Below are 23,079 nucleotides of genomic sequence, written 5' to 3'. Positions count from 1 at the left end.
GTGCGTGTGTGAGGTGAACCTGTGCAGGTGAGCAGTCTCTCCTCTGCTGGAGTGTGTCCGGTGTGGTTATGCGGTGTGTGTGTGTGTGTGTGTGTGTGTGTGTGTGTGTGAGCTGAACCTGTGCAGGTGAGCAGTCTCTCCTCTGCTGGAGTGTGTCCGGTGTGGTTATGCGGTGTGTGTGTGTGTGTGTGTGTGTGTGTGTGTGTGTGTGTGTGTGTGTGTGTGTGTGTGTGTGTGTGTGAGCTGAACCTGTGCAGGTGAGCAGTCTCTCCTCTGCTGGAGTGTGTCCGGTGTGGTTATGCGGTGTGTGTGTGTGTGTCCGCCCCGGCCTCCATCGCCCCCTGCTAGCCGGTCCAGACGCCCCAGACAGCACAGCCCTCCCTGGGCCAGCTCCAGCTCAATCTCCGCGTCCATCTCCGCATCCTCCAGCGCTTCTTTATTAGAGTCGTCCAGGTGTTTCATCAGCACCGCCACCACCACATTAATCAGGACGAACTGAGCCGTCAGCACGAAGCTCACGAAGTACATCGGCGAGATGATCTGTAGGCTGGAGTTACAGGAGGAGCTGTCGCCCGGCGGACACTCGCGCAGTGTGTCCTGTGAACACACACACACACACACACGAGTCTGACCGGCATCACAGTCCAGTGCAACCAAAATAGAAGCAGAATATCTCATGCAATACAGAAAGAGAGTCAGGATTTAAGCTTCATGAACATTCTATATTATATTATACCCTCACCTAAAGGATTATTAGGAGCACACACTAATACTGTGTCTGACCTCTTTCTCCTTCAGAACTGCCTTAACTCTCCGTGGCATTGATCAACAAGCTGCTGAAAGCATTCTTTAGAAATGTTGGCCCATATTGATAGGAGAGCATCTTGCAGTTGATGGAGATTTGTGGGATGCACATCCAGGGCACGAAGCTCCCGTTCCACCACATCCCAAAGATGCTCTATTGGGTTGAGATCTGGGGACTGTGGCGGCCATTTTAGTACAGGCAACTCATTGGCATGTTCAAGAAACCAATTTGAAATTATTTGAGCTTTGTGACATGGTGCATTATCCTGCTGGAAGTAGCCATCAGAGGATGGGGACATGGTGGTCATAAAGGGATGGACATGGTCAGAAACAATGCTCAGGTCGGCCGTGGCATTTAAACGATGCCCAATTGGCACTAAGGGGCCTAAAGTGTGCCAAGAAAACATCCCCCACACCATTACACCACCACCCCCAGCCTGCACAGTGGGAACAAGGCATGATGGATCCATGTTCTCATTCTGTTTACGCCAAATTCTGACTCTACCATCTGAATGTCTCAACAGAAATCAAGACTCATCAGACCAGGCAACATTTCTCCAGTCTTCAACGGTCCAATGTTGGTGAGCTTGTGCAAATTTTCGCCTCTTTGTCCTATTTGTAGTGGAGATGAGTGGTCCCCGGTGGGGTCTTCTGCTGGTGTAGCCCATCCGCCTCAAGGTTGTGTGTGTTGTGGCTTCACAAATGCTTTGCTGCATACCTCGGTTGTAACGAGTGGTTATTTCAGTCAAAGTTGCTCTTCTATCAGCTTGAATCAGTCGGCCCATTCTCCTCTGACCTCGAGCATCAACAAGGCATTTTCTCCCACAGGACTGCTGCATACTGGATGCTCTTCCCTTCTCACACCATTCTTTGTAAACCCTAGAATTGGTTGTGTGTGTAAATCCCAGTAACTAAGCAGATTGTGAAATACTCAGACCGGCCCGTCTGGCACCAACAACCATGCCACGCTCAAAAATGTGTTGCAATATTGTCCTCTTTAACACTGTGAAGCTGCTTTGAAACAATCATCATTGTAAAAGCACGCTATAAATAAAGCTGACGTGACTTGACTTGACTTAAAACATCCAAAACACACATTGTGTTCCATTTCTTTGCACTCAATCTCTTTAACCCTTTTGTTATGTTAAGGGTCAATTTGATGTGTTTTGATTTTTAATTTTTTAGAAATATCAGTTAATCTGTTGTTTTTCTTCTTGAAATTGTGTTACTTTTTCTCATTTATGGTTATAAACATGCGTTCAAATTTTCCACATGCTGATGTGTTTTGACATTTACACACCAAACTAATGTTACGTTCATGATGTTCACGGGTCAGTTTGACCCGCATATTTTAATGCTCTAAGGCAACTGTTGAACCCCTAAATAATACAATTTCTTGGTAATATTTAGTTATTTTAGTTATTCACTAAACAATGAAGTTAAAAAAGAAGCTTTTCACGATTTACTTCAATACAGAAATATTGTTTGTATGCCACAAATGGTAAAAACTACCTATTATTATTTTTTAAATCTATCTGCAATACTATCTAACCTTCATCGATTTTCTTGAAATTTGGTGTCTTTCTCTAATTTACGGTCATGAGCATGCATGCAAAGTTTCATCATGCTGAAGCGTTGTGAAATGTGCATACAGAAATTGTATACACATGCTGTTCAATTTGACCCATATAGATAGACGTTCAAAAGACACTACAGACCATTAGATCTTTCACCATTAGAAAACATTTGCCGCATCATAAAGAGGAAGATGCGATAAAGAAGACCTAAGACAGTTGAGCAGCTAGAAGCCTGTATTAGACAAGAATGGCCAACATTCCTATTCCTAAACTTGAGCAGCTCGTCTCCTCAGTCCCCAGACGTTTGCAGACTGATATAAAAAGAAGAGGGGATGACACACAGGGGGAAACATGGCCACGGCACAACTTTTCTGAGATGTGTTGATGCCATGAAATTTAAAATCAACTTATTTTTCCCTTTTATAAATTTTGTCAGTTTGATATGTCATCTATGTCGTATTCTCAATAAAATAATGAAATTTGAAACTTCCACATCATTGCAATCTTTTTTTATTCCCAATTTGTAGTGTCCCAACTTTTTTTGGAATCGGGTTTGTGTGTTTTTTCTGTCTGTTGTTAAGTTTTCTCAGTAAAATCCTAAAACTCTGATACGTCATAAAAGTATAGCATCAGTAACATCCAGAGTTTTATTTGCGTGTGAAGTCGTACCTTCATGATGCCGTTCCAGTTGTCTCCTGTAGAAACCTGGAAGAGTGTGAGGAACGCCATGCCGAAGTTCTCAAACGTGGCGTGACGGCTCATGCCTTCACACGGGTACTCCACGTTACACACTGAGACCGAAACAACCGGAAGAATTGATCATAGTTTATTTGGATTTCTTCCAATCCAGTGTGTGTGTGTGTGTGTCTGTGTGTGTGTGTGTGTCTGTGTGTGTGTGTGTGTGTGTGTGTGTGTGTGTGTGTGTGTGTGTGTGTGTGTGTGTGTGTGTGTGTGTGTGTGTGTGTGTGTGTGTGTGTGTGATGTGATGTGAAGGAGTGTGTTGCTCTCACCCAGTTCTCCAAACAGCTCGACTCCGAGCGCAGCGTAGATGAAGAATAATAGAATGAAGAGCAAACCAAGATTCCCCACCTGAACGAAACACACACACAGATGAACAACAGCAGAACACACAATCATATAACAGAGATGGTGTGTGTGTGTGTGTGTGTGTGTGTGTGTGTGTGTGTGTGTGTGTGTGTGTGTGTGTGTGTGTGTGTGTGTGTGAGAGAGAGAGAGATAGAGAGAGAGAGAGAGAGAGAGAGAGAGAGAGAGAGAGAGAGAGAGAAAGAGAATGTGTGTGTACGAGTGTGTGTGTGTGTGTGTGTGTGTGTGTGTGTGTGTGTGTGTGTGTGTGTGTGTGTGTGTGTGTGTGTGTGTGTGTGTGTGTGTGTGTGTGTGTGTAATAATGTGTGTACCTGCGGTAAAGCCTGCACCACAGTATCGAGCAGCGCTCTCATTCCTGTCGCCATCTTCAACAGTTTCAGAACTGTGACAAAGTTGTGACAAAAACACACTCAATGTCACGAGAGAAGAACAATGTGTGTTTAAATGAAGACCACAATCACACGACTGTTTCCATGCCGACCGTGATGCGGATCAGCTGAAGTTTTGATGTTCATCTCACACTGCAAATAATGCTCTTCTTCCTCAGTCATTCTGTCTTGTTTCCAGTCTAAACATCTAACAATTCTTTAATCAAGATGCATTTACTAGATCAGTAAAACGACATGAGATATTTTTCCTTGTTTTGTTGTAAATCAAATCTAAATGAAGTGAGTTTTTGCTTAAAACAAGTAAAATGATCTGCCAATGGGGTGAGAAAAATAATCTTAATTCTGTTCGGAAACAATAAACAAGTTTTCAATCAGAAATCAGATTATTTTTCTCACCCCATTGGCAGATCATTGTGCCTGTTTTAAGCAAAAACTCTCTTCATTTTTGATATTTTTTCCCCAGAAAACAAGAAAAAATATCTCATGTTGTTTTACTGATCTAGTAAATGCATCTTGATTTAAGAATATTTAGATATTTGGACTGGAAACGAAAAAAATACAAAAAAAGGAGAGCATTTTTTGCAGGGATTAATCGTGAGTGTGTGAATGAAGGCGTTTGTGATGGAGCTCACCGCGGGCGATTCGCAGGACCCTCATGATGCGGATGATGGTGGGATTGATGGGAAGAGCAGCGCTTATTTCAATCTCCTCGAGAACGATTCCCATTACAGACAGCAGAACGATCGCCAAATCCAACTGGTTCCACCTGCAGACACACAAACACATCCTCACTGCAAAACAGGCTCTTCTGACTCAGTCATGTTGTCTTGTTTCCAGTCTAAACATCTAAAGATTCATAAATCAAGATGCATTTACTAGATCAGTAAAACCATATGAGATATTTTGTCTTGTTTTCTTAGAAATAAAATCTAAATGAAGAGAGTTTTTGCTTAAAACAGGCAAAATGATCTGCCAATGGGGTGAGAAAAATAATCTTGTTTCTTGTTTCTGAACAGAAATAAGATGATTTTTCTCACCCCATTGGCAGATTTAAATCATTACTTTGATTTGAGTCTGTGCTCATTGTCATCGGATGTGGATCAACTTCTAAATTGAACAGCTGACACTTCTTTTCAAATGAAACATGTTTTCTTAGAAATATTTTAGTTAGTTTTATTTGGTAACTAATTACATCTTTATCTTGTTCTTCTCTCCTAAATCTCAATGGTAGAAAATGGTACCACTTTACATCTTTACTCTAAAAGGTCTAATTTAGTAACATTAGTTCATGTGTTAATTAACATGAAGCAATACAGTATTTATTACTCTTTACTTTACAATAACTCACTTAATTTAGATTTTTTTTCTCTCCAGAAAACAAGAAATTTAATGTATCTAGTAAATGCATCTTGATTTAAGAATTTTTAGATTTTTTTATCTAAAAATAAAAAATAATTTTTAATTTTTTAGATTTAAGAATTTTTAGATTTTTAGACAAATTTTAGAATTTTTTTTGGACTGGAAACAAGACAAAAATACTGAATAAAAAGAGCATTTTTTGCCGTGTGAGCCACAGATCCGGAGCGTACCTGTCTTTGAAGAAGCGTCTGAAGCCGAACGCCACCAGCTTTAGCGTAGCCTCCACCACAAACGTGCAGGTAAAGAAGTAGTTGCAGTATTGCAGCCCCGTCTCCAACGACTGAGAAACCAGAGAGAACAATCAGATCCACCAATAGCAGACCACAGCCATCCAATCAAGCCCCGCCCTACATTACCACAGCCATCCAATCAAGCCCCGCCCTACATTACCACAGCCATCCAATCAAGCCCCGCCCTACATTACCACAGCTATCCAATCAAGCCCCTCCCTACATTACCACAGCCATCCAATCAAGCCCCGCCCTACATTACCACAGCCATCCAATCAAGCCCCGCCCTACATTACCACAGCCATCCAATCAAGCCCCGCCCTACATTACCACAGCTATCCAATCAAGCCCCGCCCTACATTACCACAGCCATCCAATCAAGCCCCGCCCTACATTACCACAGCTATCCAATCAAGCCCCGCCCTACATTACCACAGCCATCCAATCAAGCCCCGCCCTACATTACCACAGCCATCCAATCAAGCCCCGCCCTACATTACCACAGCCATCCAATCAAGCCCCTCCCTACATTACCACAGCCATCCAATCAAGCCCCGCCCTACATTACCACAGCCATCCAATCAAGCCCCGCCCTACATTACCACAGCTATCCAATCAAGCCCCGCCCTACATTACCACAGCCATCCAATCAAGCCCCGCCCTACATTACCACAGCCATCCAATCAAGCCCCGTCCTACATTACCACAGCCATCCAATCAAGCCCCGCCCTACATTACCACAGCCATCCAATCAAGCCCCGTCCTACATTGCCCCGCCCTACATTACCACATAGAAGTGTTAAAAAAAACTACATACATGGCGGACATGCGAGTCCGACGGTTAAGTAGAGAGGTTTAGATAAAGGGGTTTGAGCTGTGATGATGATTGACAGGTCAGTTTAAACGGCTATCGGATGCTCGTAACTAAGCAACACAGTCCGTTAAAGATGACGAAGTAGTCCCAAAGTTTGCATACTCAAAAGTATGTACGTTTTCCTTCACAAAAAGAGTGCATACTTTTAGGACGTAGTATAAGTAGGCGAATTGGGACGCAGCATGTGATCACACACTGATGATTCATGTACCAGATGCAAACAGCTGATTGGCTGAAGCAGGTCATGTGACGGTGCTGCTCACCTGTGGTTGGCTGTAGTGCTCCAGGCTCATGGTGACCACATTGATGCAGATGATGAGGGTGATGAAGAGGTCCAGATAGTGGCTGGTGCAGAACGAGTGTATCATCAGACGAACGCGGCTGTACGAGGCGTAATACGGCAGCCGCTGCGCTTCTAAACACGCAGAACGTTTATTTTATTAATATCATCAATACTGCCACCTTTACTCACCTTCATCTTTCCTTAAGTCCAAGTTGCAATATGCAAAATCAAAACTTTTACTTTTTCAACTGTAGCATGAAATGCAAGATAAAAAGTCGTAATTCTGCGCAATAACGTCTAAATTGAAAAATGTAAAATCATAACTCTTACTTTTAAAGCTATAGTATGAAATGCAAGATAAAAAAATTGTAATTATGCAAAATAACGTCCGAATTGAAAAATGTAAAATCTTAACTTTTACTTTGTGAGCTATAAAGTCTGAACTGCGATAAAAAGTCGTAATTATATGAAATAACGTACAAATTAAAATATGTAAAGTCGTAACTATAACTTTTTGAGCTATAAAGTCTGAACTGCGATAAAAAGTCGTAATTCTACGAAATAACGTACAAATTAAAAAAAATTAAATCGTAACTTTTACTTTTTGAGCTATAAAGTCTGAACTGCAATAAAAAGTCATAATTCTGTGAAATAACGTTTCAATTGAAAAATGTAAAATCATAACTCTTACTTTTAAAGCTATAGTATGAAATGCAAGATAAAAAAAATCTTAATTATGCAAAATAACGTCCGAATTAAAATATGTAAAATCGTAACTGTTACTTTGTGAGCTATGAAGTCTGAAATGCGATAAAAAGTCGTAATTCTGCGAAATAATGCTCAGATTGAAAAATGTGAAATCGTAACTTTTACTTTGTGAGCTACAAAGTCTAAACTGCAATAAAAAGTCTTAATTCTGTGAAATAACGTCCGAATTGCGATATATAAAAAGTCGTAATATATACAGTATAAATATACTAAGCTATACAGTTTTTTTCTCAGAATTGTGAGATTTAAACTCAATTGCAAGAGAAGTCAGAAAAATGAGCTTCTATAGATTGTATTATTTGTGTTGATGCTTTGACAAAAATCCCAGCAATAAAGCGCTGATATTTAACTGAATATGAGAGACAGATGGACGGATGGATGGATGTTAATAAGGGCGGCTGCGAGATGATGGATAGAACGAGGAAGAGGAAGCAATGAGGTCAGTGGTGATGAATGTGATCTGGAGAACAGAAGAACATGAGAGATAAACGAGAGAAGGCACAGGAAGAGGAATAATAATACACGGCAAAAAAATGCTCTTCTTACTCAGTATTTTTGTCTCGTTTCCAGTCCAAATATCTAAAAATTCTTAAATCAAGATCCATCTACTAGATCAGTAAAATAACAGAATATATTTTTCTTTTTTTCTGGGGAAAAAAAATCAATGTGAGGAGAGTTTTTGCTTAAAACAGGCAAAAGTATCTGCCAATGGGGTGAGAAAAATAATCGTATTTCTGATTAAAATCTTGTTTAAACTGCAAAAATGCTCTTCTTACTCAGTATTTTTGTCTTGTTTCTAATATCTAAACATTCTTACATTAAGAAATATTCACTAGACAAGTAAAAAGTAATTGTCTTGTTTTGGGGAAAATAACTCTAAATGAAGAGAGTTTTTGCTTAAAATAAGATAAATAATCTGCCAGTGGGGTGAGAAAAATAATCTTGTTTTCTGTTTGAGTTAAGATTATTTTTCTCACCCTATTGGCAGATACTTTTGCCTGTTTTAAGCAAAAACTAATTTTGATATTATTTTCAACAAAAGAAGAAAAAAATGTCATCTTACTTGTCTCGTAAATGCATCTTGATTTAAGAATATTTAGATATTTGGACTGGAAACGAGACAAGATTACTGAGGAAGAAGAGCATTTCTGCAGTGTACAGGCCCTTTCACACTGGACGCGATTTTGACGCGCGAATAATTCGCACGATGGTTTTATTTTTTGGTCAGCTGTTTGTGTGAGCGCTTCCACATCAATTTTTTGTTACTCTAGCGGCGTCAACCAATAAAATACAAGGAAACAAAGGTGACGAAATGTCCAGTTGATGTCACGAGCTATTCCCTCAACATTAGCCTCCGCCAGGTATGGCTTACCTCATGAGATTACAGGTCTAAGCTGTTCACCTGCAGCTGTGTTTACAGACAGCAATAACCTAAGTTAACCTTTTATAAATCGTTTTTTTTAACCTTATGTCCGCGATTATGAAAAGTGAATGTGTTGCCATCAGTACGTCTGTGGCACTTAATGTTCACATTGTGACTCGACTGGAAACCGTCCGGATCGATTGGTTCCCTGACGAGCGCGGTTTGTCTCGTCAGATGCGCTGCTGTCTCAGGATGAGCTCCTCTAATTGTCCCACAGACTTAAGAAAGACTTGCAGATTCAGATCCGGCCATGATAAAGCTTTAGCTCCTGTAGAGATTAGCATACTCCCCCAGACTCTCTGTTCTTCAAGACTGGGTTGCACCCGAAACCGTCTTTTAAATAAAATGAAAAGCTCGTCTTCACTGTCCGTGTTTTCTCAGCTGACGCAGCGAATGTTTAGGAGTGTTGGAGCTCTGAAACGTCGGCTGATGTGAATGGTTTTGACGCTAAATATTGGCTTATTCGTTTTGCTTTTCCGTTACGCGTCGGTGTGAAAGGGCCTTAAGAGAGGGATAGATGAAAAATGAAGAAGAGGAGGAACCGACAAGAGAAACGAATGCGTGTTTATAAGCGACCCATAGCTGAGCTTTATAAAGCGAGCCTCACTCCGCCTCCTCTTCTCCATCCGCTTCAGCCGCTTCTCCTCGCGCCGCTTCGCCTCCTCCACCTCCTGGTGCTGCCGGCACTTGTGGAAGTTCTCCACCACCACACCAACAAACATATTCAGGACGAAGAAGCTGACGATCAGCAGGAAGGAGATGAAGTACAGCAGCATCCAGGGGCTGTTATTGATGACGGGCTGGACAGAGACAATCATCAGTGTGTGCGTGTGTGTGTGTGTGTGCGCATGTGTGTGTGTGCGTGTGTGTGTGTGCGCATGTGTGTGTGTGTGTGTGTGTGTGTGTGTGTGTGTGTGTGTGTGTGTGTGTGTGTGTGTGTGTGTGTGTGTGTGTGTGTGTGTGTGTGTTTTACCTGCTGGTCAATCCCGACAGCGTCCAGTCCGTGGTACATGATATTTACCCATCCGTCTTTAGATGCCAACACAAACAGGGACATCAGAGCCTGAAATGGAAAATCACAGAACAAACAGTCACTCAAACACACACACACACTAACACACACACACACACTAAAATAAGATCTGGCCATGGGCGTCGGAAGCAGATATAAAGTGGGCGGGTCCTCTCTCTCAGAATTTATTTTTACTGGAGTAACGTTAGATGCCATATTTACATTCAGTACAAATATTCCGCCGTTTACTAGACGATTGATTGGGTCAGACAGAATAAGGTAAATCAGTGAGTTATTAACCGTGGCTATAGTGTAGCGGTAAGAGACGCATATCATCAAGTTTAGACGCAAATCGATCAGAGGTTCGAATCCGCCTTTTGCTGAACTCGCTCTACTCCCTTTCCCATCACACATCAGATCAGAAAGGTGTTTATCTTCAATTAAAAATTAGAAAATCTTAGAAAAGTGGAAATAAAGCGTCGAATGTGTTTAATAATAAGTGTTTCTCAGTTAGGGGTTAACAGACATGAGCTGAATTAGAGACGTTACAAGTGAGTGGGTCCGATAAACCCGTCTCCGGCGTGATACCCGGAATTTTTTTATATTCCGCTCTGATGATTTCTGAGCTGTGCGGTGTCCAGAATAATAATCCTCCACTGTGTGTTAATAGGCCAGAGGAGAACTGAGTCTGGTTTCTCTAAGGTTTATTTTTCTCCGTCATGCCCTGATGGAGTTTCGGTTCCTTTGGTCGCCTTTGGCTTGGCTTGCTCAGTTGAGGACACTAACATTATGATCAGAGTTACTCAACTAAATATAAAAATAACATTAATTAATGAGGTCTTATTTAATTCTATAAACTATAATACTGATCTGCCAACATTGTCTCTCTATGATAAATTAAAATAAGCTGATAACATCACTGTTTACTCCAGAACGACTGTACAGCCCAATCTAATTCTGCTGCAGTATTGTCCTGTTTAACACTGAAGCTGCTCTGACACAATCGGCGTTGGAGAAGAGCGATAGAAATAAAGATGACTGATTGATTGGTCGTATAAAGTGGGTGGGTTCTTGTCCCACACACACACAATGGCTCCGACACCCATGGATCTGGCCGTTCAGTTTATAGATTAAAACTCTTTATTGAAGAATATTTTGTGATGTCAGTGGATGAAGGGAATGGGAAAAGAAAGACAGAATCTGACCCTCACCTGCCCCAGGTTGTCAAAGTTGTACTTGTGATGAACCCAGCTGGTAATTGGCAGCCAGACAGTCCGACTTATTGGTGATGTTTTTCACATCCAAACCACACAGTAATAGAACCTTTCCTTTGAAGAGCTGTTGACACACACACAACACACACACACACACACATTTGTTTTTTGTGACATATGGGACATTCCATAGGCGTAATGGTTTTTATACTGTACAAACCGTATTTTCTATCCCCTTAAACTGCCCCTAAACCTACCCATCACACACACACACACACACAGTGGGCTCAGCGTCTGTCGAGCAGAATAAAGATCAGTAAAGCTGAATGTGTGTGAGATGGACCTGAACTCCTAGGATGCCGAAGATGATGAAGAAAGCGCAGCAGATGAGGACGATGTTCCCGATGGGCTCAGCGACGTGATCAGAGTCTCCACAACCAGCTTCAGGCCCGAGCTCGACTGATCACCCTGAGAAACCACAGAGAACACAGTCAGAACCGGCACTGAACCGGCACAAGACCGGCACTGAACCGGCACAAGACCAGCACAAGACCGGCACTGAACCGGCACAAGACCAGCACAAGACCGGCACTGAACCGGCACAAGACCGCACAGAACCGCCACAAGACCAGCACAAGACCGGCCCTGAACCGGCACAAGACCGGCACTGAACCGGCACAAGACAGCACAAGACCGGCACTGAAACCGGCACAAGACCAGCACAAGACCGGCACTGAACCGGCACAAGACCGGCACTGAACGGCACAAGACCAGCACAAGACCGGCACTGAACCGGCACAAGACCGGCACAAGACCAGCACAAGACCGGCACTGACCGGCACAAGACCGGCACAGAACCGGCACTGAACCGGCACTGAACCAGCACAGATGGTGGTTTTATTTGTAACCTTTTCACTTACAGTGATTTCTAATAATAATGCATGAGCACAGAATTTGTTGTGTGTGTGTGTGTGTGTGTGTGTGTGTGTGTGTGTGTGTGTGTGTGTGTGTGTGTGTGTGTGTGTGTGTGTGTGTGTGTGTGTGTGTGTGTGTGTGTGTGTGTGTGTGTGTGTGTCCTCACCTGAGTGGGCGTAGCGTCCTCAGCAGACGCAGCACCCGCAGCACGCCCAGGATCTTGGCTCCGCCCGCCATCGACACCACAATATCAGTGAGAGACACGCAGACCAGAAAACCGTCTAGAACATTCCAGCTGCTGCGCAGATACGCTCGATCGCCCAGATACAGTCCCTAGACACACCTGAGAGAGGGAGAGAGAGAGAGAGAGAGAGAGAGAGAGAGAGAGAGAGAGAGAGAGAGAGAGAGAGAGAGAGAGAGAGACAGAACTATACATACTGATCACGCATTATGACCTAATATTGATGCTTTTCGGCGGGGTCAGGGGTCAGAGGTCACCCTGACTGTCCATACGCCTCAAACTGAGCTGCTCTGTGTATTCTGACAGCTTTCTATCAGAACCAGCATTAACTTCTGGAGCAGTTTGAGCTCCAGTAGCTCGTCTGTTTGATCGGACCCCACGGCCAGCCTTCGCTCCCACGGTCATCAATGAGCCTTGGCCGCCCATGACCCTGTGGCCGGTTCTCCACTGGTCCTTCCTTGGAGCACTTTTGATAGATACTGACCACTGCAGACCGGGAACAGCCCACAAGAGCTGCAGTTCTGGAGATGCTCTGACCCAGTCGTCTAGCCGTCACAATCTGGCCAAACTCGCTCAAATCCTTACGCTTGCCCATTTCTCCTGCTTCACACACATCAACTCTGAGGACTAAATGTTCACTTTGCTGCCTAATATATCCCACCCACTAACAGGAGCCGTGATCAAGAGATCATCAGTGTATATAGTATATGTAAGTTGAGTATCATATTTGATTTATTATGCTCATACAGTCTGATAGAGTGAGAATATGGAGCTCACAATCAGATCAACTTTATCAAGACTCAAACTGAGCAAAATATGCCATTTGGTGCAGATGCGGATATTTATGTGCACAGAAAAATAAATAAATGAAATTCTAATGATGATTGTCTTGTTTTGGGAAAAATAACTCAAAACTGTTTTCTGTTTGAATTAAGATTATTTTCCTCACCCCATTGGCAGATTATTTATCTTATTTTAAGCAAAAACTCTCTTCATTTTGAGTTATTTTTCCCCAAAACAAGACAATTACTTTTGCTTGTCTAGTAAATGTTTCTTAATGTAAGAATTTTTAGATGTTTGGACTAGAAACAAGACAAAAATACTGAGTAAGAAAAGCCTTTTTTGCCGTGTAGTAAAACCATGAAGATCTCAGTTAAGATGTTACCTTGACAGTCATCTCGGCCACGAAGATAGCAGTGAAAATATAGTTGGAGATGGTGAGGAAGACTCGCTCCTGTTAGGGGGGAGAGAGGAGAGAGAGAGAGAGAGCGAGAGAGAGAGAGCGAGAGAGCGAGAGAGCGAGAGAGCGAGAGAGCGAGAGAGCAGAGAGCGAGAGAGCGAGAGAGAGAGAGAGAGAGAGAGAGAGAGAGAGAGAGAGAGAGAGAGAGAGAGAGAGAGAGAGCGTAATGAGTCAGCCGCACGAGAAATGTCAGGCTAAGAATGAAATGTGAGACTTTTACATCATTGGGGTAAAATATCCTGTGATTATTACACTGGAAATGTCAGATTCACACAGCAGAGCCTCGACAGGACTATACACTGACCATATCCAGAGCTGGACAAATACACAACTTCATTACTTGAGTAAAAGTACTACTGGTCAAATATTACTCCGCTACAAGTGAAAGGTGTAAAAACCTATTTTTACTGGAGTAAAAGTACAGAAGTATTTGTTTTCAAAAGTACTGAAGTATAAAAGTAAATGTCCTTCTTTATGTCGCCGCATTATTGTATTATAGTTGTATAAATGCACATTATGCCATCATGGTTTAAGCCAGTCAGTGACGCTCCATCTGACACACTAGCAGACGACTAACTTAAACTCATTTAAATACTTGTAGAAAAGTTACAAAGCTCTTTATAAAGCTGCTGTCACTTAAGGCCGAATGCACGGATCCAATACACTGATACACATCTGATATTCTCACACTGTTCACCTTCACTGAAGACAGAATCAACTTTGTTTATGTGAATCCTCCACTAAATGAGCATTTGGACATCCGTCTTCTTCCATTTTGCTCTAAACTATAAATCAGTGTTTAATAAATGCTGTGAAATCATTGAACTTCACGAGACTCTACAAGAGTGATTCCTGAAAGGCTTTCTGCAAAAACCCAAACACCTTTTAAAGAAGAAAAAAAATCATCACTGACTTTCAAAGCTGCGACAGAAACGACTTCCACTTCGAGGACCTTGATAGAAATGTAGTGGAGTAAAGAGGACGATATTTGTCTTTCAGATGGAGTGAAGTTAAAGTCAGAAGATTACAGAAAAAATAATACTCCAGTAAAGCACAGAGACTCAAACAGTGAACTTCAGTACAGGACTCGAGTAAATGAGCTGAGGGACGGTCCAGCTCTGACCAAACGGAGATGATCCTGGTTTATCTGATTAACAGAACATGACTATGATGGTCTTCATGCATAAACATTTTCAGATTAATATTTTGATGAATGCTAAAGTTAAATTTGTACCCATTGCCTGCTCAGATCATCTGCGTGGGTTTAAACCTGCAGTTTCTCCTCTGTGAGGGACATGTGACACTGACTGAATGTGTGAATGTGAGGGACGAAACGTACCAAACTGCCCTGGTGGATTCTGGGTCTCTCCAGAGCCACTGTGATGCAGTTGAGGAAGATGAACACAAGAACCACATAGTCAAAGAGTTTATGAGCGATGACAGTCTGACACATCAGACGAAACCTGCAGAGAGAGAGAGAGAGAGAGAGAGAGAGAGAGAGAGAGAGAGAGAGAGAGAGAGAGAGAGAGAGAGAGAGAGAGAGAGAGAGAGAGAGAGAGAGAGAGAGAGAAGAGAGAGAGAGAGAGAGAGAAAGGGCGATTAGATTACATATTTAGACTAAAAACAAGACAAAATACATAGTAAGAAGATCTTTTTTTGCATTTTCCATCTCAGTTAGTCTTCCCTCCAGCAGTGCATCCGCTGTGTGGACCCGATGGTGAGCCGGCTGTGATCTGCTCATATGAGCTTTAAGCCGAACTCATGCTGTGAATCAGGCCTGAGACTCTCACATGCCTGCCCGTGTGAAGTCTCTGAAGAGCTGGAGACATACGAGACTCTTCCTGCTAATCAGATCTGAGAACTGTGATCCGGACCGCAGACTGTGATGAGGTTCACCCGCACATACGCACCTGACGGGTCAATATAACCCGAAATATATATAACCAGATGCTTCAGTGTTCAGCAGACCAGCAGGAGTCTGGAGCAGCAGGACAGGCTCATCCTGAAGTCTGAAAGGTGTTTAGATACAACGCACAGCTAGTGACTATATTCACTAGTTCACACTAGATTAAAAAGTCAACCAAACACACACATGCGATATGACACGTAAACAATGTGAGATCACACGTGGGTCAGACCGGAGTTCTTGCGTGAGACTGGGAATTGTTATTAAAAATAATAAACTGCACAAAGTTTGCTCCGAATTGTCTGTGTGCTGATTTGTGGAGAAAAAGAAAAAAGTATATAGCGGAGGAAACTGTTGAGCCCCTCTCACACTGCGATTCCGGCAAATACACGGATAATGCGACCCGCTAGATTTGGTCCATTCTCACTGCCAGCGAAATACCGTAATATGTGCGCTTTCACACACAACCCGTAACGGTCCCGGGTCGAGTCGACACGTGACATCCTGATGTGACGTATAACGGCGAGCGATCTCCGCTTCAGCGCGGATAGTAAGGAGCTCCGTGGTCTCGACTTGTGTCCAGTTAGCGCTCATTTCTGCTTGTTTAATTTGAGTTTCTTTTGTATCCGAACACTCTCTGCGTTTAAAACACCGACGAGCTCTTCTGGCACTGCAGGGGTGTGTTATTGAAACAAGCTCTAGGAGTCGCACGATAACTACGCACACGCTGCGGCATTAGTTTCGGCTTTTGTTCACACAGCGCTCGTCCCGGGTCGAATTCGGTAATCAATTTCGGGACGTGGTTGCTTTCACACAGAAGGCGACCCGGCAATGCTCCGGGAATATCGCGGGTCCGACGTGCAGTGTGAAAGGGGCTATGTTGGAGAGACAGAGGGAGCAGGGATTGAGTTCTGCGAAGAGAGTTTGAGGTAAATAAATAATTTTGCAATGGGCTGCGGCTGGATGTGCAAATGTTTGGGCTTTGTTTCCGTTTGATAGAATTGTAAATATATCTATTAATATACTGATATTCTGCTCTATAACTCCTCCCTGAACCTCCCGCTGCCCTGTATCTCACTCTCTCATTGGCTGTCGGTCATCGCCGATGTCATTTTCAGTCAGAACTCGTTTCGCAGACAGCAGGAGTTTGAATCGCAGACAGGTCCAGATATTTAGCCAAATATCTCTCTGATCGCGTTTTTTGATCATTCACACTGTGTGACTGTCACTCGCGTGCACAAGCACCGATTTGCCGATGGTCTCGGGCATTTGTCGGCGATTTCGCAAAGCCTGTAGGCGAGTCAAAATCGGGGTAGTGTGAACTCGGCTTTAACTCGGATTGCAGTGCTGAGGAAGTGCAGGTTTCAGTTTTCTGGTGATTGTGATGGTTGTGTCTTAGAGAGGGTGGAGCCTGGCGTGCTTGTAACACAAGGCAACTTTATTTGCATATTTCACACCCAATGGCAATTCAAAGTGCTTCACATAGAAATTAATTAAAACAGTGATAACATATGCATGAGAAAAAGAATAACGTGTGTGAGACTTAAAAATGACAAAAAGGATAATTAAAACAGTTGATAATTAGAAAATAATTCTTTCCTGAATATCTTCTGCAGATGATTTTACAGTCGTTCGACATTTGAATATAGTGATTTAAGACCAATAATCATTCAGCCAATCAGACGGCTCACATTTGAACAGGATGAGAGTCTCAGAGTCAGCACGTACTTGTTCTGAGGGGAAAATAAGTAAATGGACCAATCGTCTCTCTTCTCACACCAGTCTGGACGATACACCTCCATCATCTTCTGGATACGGAAACACAGGCTCTGCATGTCACACACACACACACACACACAGAGAGAGAGAGAGACACACAGAGACACACAGAAACACACACGGTTATCTGAGATGAAGGAAACTCTTTCCAATTAACTTTTCATTTTCCCTGGGAGACATTTCCAATAAGCCGAGTAAAATATGAGGATGAATGCACGGGTGTGCGGTCCGTGATCATGCGATCGGACGGCTGTGTGGCCCAGCGGAGTGTGTGTTCGCTGTCACTGCTCATAATGAGCTTCTTCATGCTGTTTATCCGCCACACGCGCCTGTGTATTTCACTTATGAGGCGTTTATTAAAAGCTGAAATGAGGAGAGTTTCTCTAACCCTGAGTCAGACGCTCGCCAGTGAAGCTCTTCTGGAGCTGCTCTAATGATTCGCTCAAACGGAGCATCTTAAAGCGGCGCTCCCTCAGGAACGGAGCATCTTAAAGCGGCGCTCCCTCAGGAACGGAGCATCTTAAAGCGGCGCTCCCTCAGGAACGGAGCATCTTAAAGCGGCGCTCCCTCAGGAACGGAGCATCTTAAAGCGGCGCTCCCTCAGGAACGGAGCATCTTAAAGCGGCGCTCCCTCAGGAACGGAGCATCTTAAAGCGGCGCTCCCTCAGGAACGGAGCATCTTAAAGCGGCGCTCCCTCAGAAACGGAGCATCTTAAAGCGGCGCTCCCTCAGGAACGGAGCATCTTAAAGCGGCGCTCCCTCAGGAACGGAGCATCTTAAAGCGGCGCTCCCTCAGGAACGGAGCATCTTAAAGCGGCGCTCCCTCAGGAACGGAGCATCTTAAAGCGGCGCTCCCTCAGGAACGGAGCATCTTAAAGCGGCGCTCCCTCAGGAACGGAGCATCTTAAAGCGGCGCTCCCTCAGGAAACGGAGCATCTTAAAGCGGCGCTCCCTCAGGAACGGAGCATCTTAAAGCGGCGCTCCCTCAGGAACGGAGCATCTTAAAGCGGCGCTCCCTCAGGAAACGGAGCATCTTAAAGCGGCGCTCCCTCAGGAACGGAGCATCTTAAAGCGGCGCTCCCTCAGGAACGGAGCATCTTAAAGCGGCGCTCCCTCAGGAAACGGAGCATCTTAAAGCGGCGCTCCCTCAGGAACGGAGCATCTTAAAGCGGCGCTCCCTCAGGAACGGAGCATCTTAAAGCGGCGCTCCCTCAGGAACGGAGCATCTTAAAGCGGCGCTCCCTCAGGAACGGGGCATCTTAAAGCGGCGCTCCCTCAGGAAACGGAGCATCTTAAAGCGGCGCTCCCTCAGGAAACGGAGCATCTTAAAGCGGCGCTCCCTCAGAAACGGAGCATCTTAAGCGGCGCTCCCTCAGGAAACGGAGCATCTTAAAGCGGCGCTCCCTCAGGAAACGGGAGCATCTTAAAGCGCGATCCCTCAGGAACGGAGCATCTTAAAGCGGCGCTCCCTCAGGAACGGAGCATCTTAAAGCGGCGCTCCCTCAGGAAACGGAGCATCTTAAAGCGGCGCTCCCTCAGGAACGGAGCATCTTAAAGCGGCGCTCCCTCAGGAACGGAGCATCTTAAAGCGGCGCTCCCTCAGGAACGGAGCATCTTAAAGCGGCGCTCCCTCAGGAACGGAGCATCTTAAAGCGGCGCTCCCTCAGGAACGGAGCATCTTAAAGCGGCGCTCCCTCAGGAACGGAGCATCTTAAAGCGGTGCTACCTCAGGAACGGAGCATCTTAAAGCGGCGCTCCCTCAGGAACGGAGCATCTTAAAGCGGCGCTCCCTCAGGAACGGACCATCTTAAAGCGGCGCTCCCTCAGGAAACGGAGCATCTTAAAGCGGCGCTCCCTCAGGAACGGAGCATCTTAAAGTGGCGCTCCCTCAGGAAACGGAGCATCTTAAAGCGGCGCTCCCTCAGGAAACGGAGCATCTTAAAGCGGCGCTCCCTCAGGAACGGAGCATCTTAAAGCGGCGCTCCCTCAGGAACGGAGCATCTTAAAGCGGCGCTCCCTCAGGAACGGAGCATCTTAAAGTGGCGCTCCCTCAGGAACGGAGCATCTTAAAGCGGCGCTCCCTCAGGAACGGAGCATCTTAAAGTGGCGCTCCCTCAGGAAACGGAGCATCTTAAAGCGGCGCTCCCTCAGGAACGGAGCATCTTAAAGCGGCGCTCCCTCAGGAACGGAGCATCTTAAAGTGGCGCTCCCTCAGGAACGGAGCATCTTAAAGCGGCGCTCCCTCAGGAAACGGAGCATCTTAAAGCGGCGCTCCCTCAGGAACGGAGCATCTTAAAGTGGCGCTCCCTCAGGAAACGGAGCATCTTAAAGCGGCGCTCCCTCAGGAAACGGAGCATCTTAAAGCGGCGCTCCCCTCAGGAAACGGAGCATCTTAAAGCGGCGCTCCCTCAGGAACGGAGCATCTTAAAGTGGCGCTCCCTCAGGAACGGAGCATCTTAAAGCGGCGCTCCCTCAGGAAACGGAGCATCTTAAAGCGGCGCTCCCTCAGGAAACGGAGCATCTTAAAGCGGCGCTCCCTCAGGAACGGAGCATCTTAAAGTGGCGCTCCCTCAGGAAACGGAGCATCTTAAAGCGGCGCTCCCCTCAGGAACGGCAGCACTACAGGCCTCTGGACTTCACTACACTCCACGAGCCGCTGCTCAGGGCAATCATCTGAGGTTAGCACAACGGATTCAACAGCAGAGCTGAGAGAAGTGCACCCCTCCATCCATCCATCCATCCATATCTATCAATCAATCCATCCATTCATCTATCTATCTATCTATCCATACATCCCTCCACATATCAATCCATCCATCAGTCCATCTGTCTGTCAATCCATCCATCCATCCATCCATCCGTCTGTCAATCCATCCATCCATCCATCCATCCATCCATCTGTCTGTCAATTCATCCATCCATCCATCCATCTGTCTGTCAATCCATCCATCCATCCATTCATCCATCTGTCTGTCAATCCATCCATCCATCCATCCATCCATCCATCCAACTGTCTGTGTGCCTTTCACTCCATCTATCCATCATCCATCTATCCATCATCCATCTGTCCGTCTGTCTGTCAATCAATCCATCCATCCATCTGTCTGTCTGTCCATCCATCCATCCATCCATCCATCCATCCATCCATCCATCCATCCATCCATCCATCTGCCTGTCACTCCATCTATCCATCCATCCATCCATCCATCCATCCATCTGTCTGTCAATCCATCCATCCATCCATCCATCCATCTGCCTGTCACTCCATCTATCCATCCATCCATCCATCAATCCGTGTGTCTGTCTATATATCTGTCTACAATCAAAGGGAACACACTTGTCCATCGTAAACATGAACAACATGAAGTCTTAAAAACAAACCCTCTTTTATGAAACCCTTTGTATGCGTTCTAACAGGATGGTGTTCTGCACTCACATATTCAGTGACCTCCTCCTGGTTGTCCTTGTCTTTGCGTGGTTTGAGCTCAGGATAAACCTCTCCCAGCAGTGGCCCTTGAGGGCCCGGAGCCTTCCCATTGCAGTCCCGGTGTTCCGGAGACACACTCTTCCTCCGGAGGGCCTCAGGCAGCTCGAGGGAGACAGCGCGGCGGTCCTGGCGGGTCAGGAAGGGTGGATGGGGCAGGAGAGACTGGTGTTCGGCGGGGTGCGAGTGGACACTACGGACCCGTAAACTGCCCCCAATGCCCCCTCCAGCAGATCGGCCCCCACTGTTCCAGCTGCACCGCCGGCTCCAGGACGGCTGAGTCGGAGGACGCCCCCAGTGGTGGTAATGAGAACTGCGGCTGTGGCGCTGCAGAGAGAGGAAGGGCACCATTATTTTTTTTATCTAAACTTGATTCCTAATGGCATCTGTCTGTAGACTAGAAATCTAGACGCACCCTAGAGGCAGCAAATCTAATCTGTCTAGTAAAAACCAAACTCTGGTCAGGCCAATCACATCGTGTATATAGTCGGTGGGCAGGGCTTAACATAATGACGGCCGAGTTGCGCTTGCGTTCTGTTGAATCAGTTTTGACCGCGACTCTGGAAGACTTGAGTTCAGCTTTTCTCTGAGAAAAGAACAAAGAACGACACTGAAGTCATTCTGAAGAAGGGAAGATGTGTTCGGAGTTTAGCCGACCGGATACGGCGAATGTTTAATCTGTCAACGAGCTCCGATTCACGCTGCTCTGGTTGGTGTAGCGCTATCCTATCGCGTGCAGAGGGAGTTTGACAGACAGACAGCCGTCCATCCATCCATCAACCCATCCATCCATCCATCTAATGTCTATCTATATATCCATCTACATATCAATCCATCCGTCCTTCCATCAACCTATCCATTCATCCATCCATCCATCCATCCATCCATCTAATGTCTATCTATCTATCTATCTATCTATCTATCTATCTATCTATCTATCTATCTATCTATCTATCTATCTATCTATCTATCTATCTATCTATCTATCTATCTATCTATCTATCTATCTATCTATCTATCTATCAACATATCAATCCATCCATCCTTCCATCAACCTATCAATCTATTCACCCATCCACCATCCATCCATCCATCCATCCATCTACATAATGTCTATCTATCTATCGGTCAATTTATCCATTTTTGTTTATCTGTCTATAAGTCTGTTTCTATCTATCCATCATCAGTCTGTCAATCCATCTATCCATCCATCTACCTGTCTATCTCTCCATCTTTCAGCTCATCTCTCTCTCCGTCTATGGAAACTGCATTTGCGGCGCTACAGGGAGAAGGAATATGCAGAAATATTTCCATGACATGAGCCGTTTTAACACTCAAGATGTTAAAACCTAAAAGTTAACTTCACGTAATCTTGTATGTGTGTGTGTGTGTGTGTGTGTGTGTGTGTGTGTGTGTGTGTGTGTGTGGTAATTGCAGTCGGCTTGTTTCTGATCTTGCTGACTGCATTCGCTCATTTTTAGCAGCACGAGCAGTTAAAGCAGTTGCCATAGAAACTTGTGTTCTCCGCCGTTAATCTCTGGTGTTGACCTCTCACATCAGGAGACAGCCTCGAGTTCCCACCGGACCGCCATTAGAGTGAGACACGTGGCCATTCAGACTTCACATCAAGATCAGGGATTCAGGTAGAGTGAAACATTTAAACTTAAAGGGTTAGTTCAGCCAAAAATGAAATGTCTGTCATTAACTCCTCTCCCTAATGTCGCTCCACACCCGTAAGACCTCCGCTCATCTTCACACACAGTTTAAGATATTTTATATTTAGTCCGAGAGCGTATGCAAGTGTATGCACACTATACTGTCCATGTCCAGAAAGGGAATAAAAACATCATCACAGTAGTCCATATGAGACATCAGTGGGTTAATTAGAGTCTCTTGAAGCATCCAAAATACATTTGGGTCCAAAAATAACAAAAACTACGACTTTATTCAGCATTGGCTTCTCTTCCGCGTTTGTGTTCAATCCTCAAATAAAGATTCAAACGGTTAGGAATCAGTGAATCGATTCATGATTCGGATCACCAATGTCTCGTGATTTCAGCAGTTTGACACGCGATCCGAATCATGAATCAATGAATCTACTTTAACCCACTGATGTCTCATATGGACTACTGTGATGATGTTTTTATTCCCTTTCTGGACATGGACAGTATAGTGTGCATACACTTGCATACGCTCTCGGACTAAATATAAAATATCTTAAACTGTGTGTGAAGATGAGCGGAGGTCTTACGGGTGTGGAGCGACATTAGGGAGAGGAGTTAATGACAGACATTTCACTTTAGGCTGAACTAACCCTTTAATGTGCACACATCTGTATGAAGTGTGCTGTCTAGGTTTTTACAGTGTGTCATTGTGTTCAATTTCCCAGAGACTCTTTCCCACCACAAGCTTCAGAC

The 23,079-nt window shown here is 44.7% G+C and overlaps 1 protein-coding gene across 1 annotated transcript in view; it reads right to left on the bottom strand.

Annotated features, from left to right (window-relative positions):
* Positions 1 to 23,079, bottom strand: part of LOC137093389 (voltage-dependent T-type calcium channel subunit alpha-1I-like) — a 100,816-nt gene that overhangs the window by 8,120 nt on the left and 69,617 nt on the right. The window contains 19 exon segments of the mRNA XM_067458201.1: positions 250 to 597; positions 3,051 to 3,172; positions 3,392 to 3,470; positions 3,797 to 3,867; positions 4,507 to 4,640; positions 5,464 to 5,573; positions 6,661 to 6,812; positions 9,479 to 9,671; positions 9,845 to 9,934; positions 11,095 to 11,133; positions 11,135 to 11,221; positions 11,441 to 11,508; positions 11,511 to 11,549; positions 11,552 to 11,565; positions 12,179 to 12,345; positions 13,419 to 13,487; positions 14,833 to 14,956; positions 17,128 to 17,228; positions 20,615 to 20,989. Coding sequence (XP_067314302.1) covers positions 250 to 597; positions 3,051 to 3,172; positions 3,392 to 3,470; positions 3,797 to 3,867; positions 4,507 to 4,640; positions 5,464 to 5,573; positions 6,661 to 6,812; positions 9,479 to 9,671; positions 9,845 to 9,934; positions 11,095 to 11,133; positions 11,135 to 11,221; positions 11,441 to 11,508; positions 11,511 to 11,549; positions 11,552 to 11,565; positions 12,179 to 12,345; positions 13,419 to 13,487; positions 14,833 to 14,956; positions 17,128 to 17,228; positions 20,615 to 20,989 — 2,382 coding nt within the window.

The sequence above is a fragment of the Pseudorasbora parva genome, chromosome 12 (assembly GCF_024679245.1).
Source record: "Pseudorasbora parva isolate DD20220531a chromosome 12, ASM2467924v1, whole genome shotgun sequence".
Lineage (NCBI taxonomy): Eukaryota > Metazoa > Chordata > Actinopteri > Cypriniformes > Gobionidae > Pseudorasbora > Pseudorasbora parva.
This window is presented reverse-complemented; position numbering and strand designations above follow the sequence as displayed.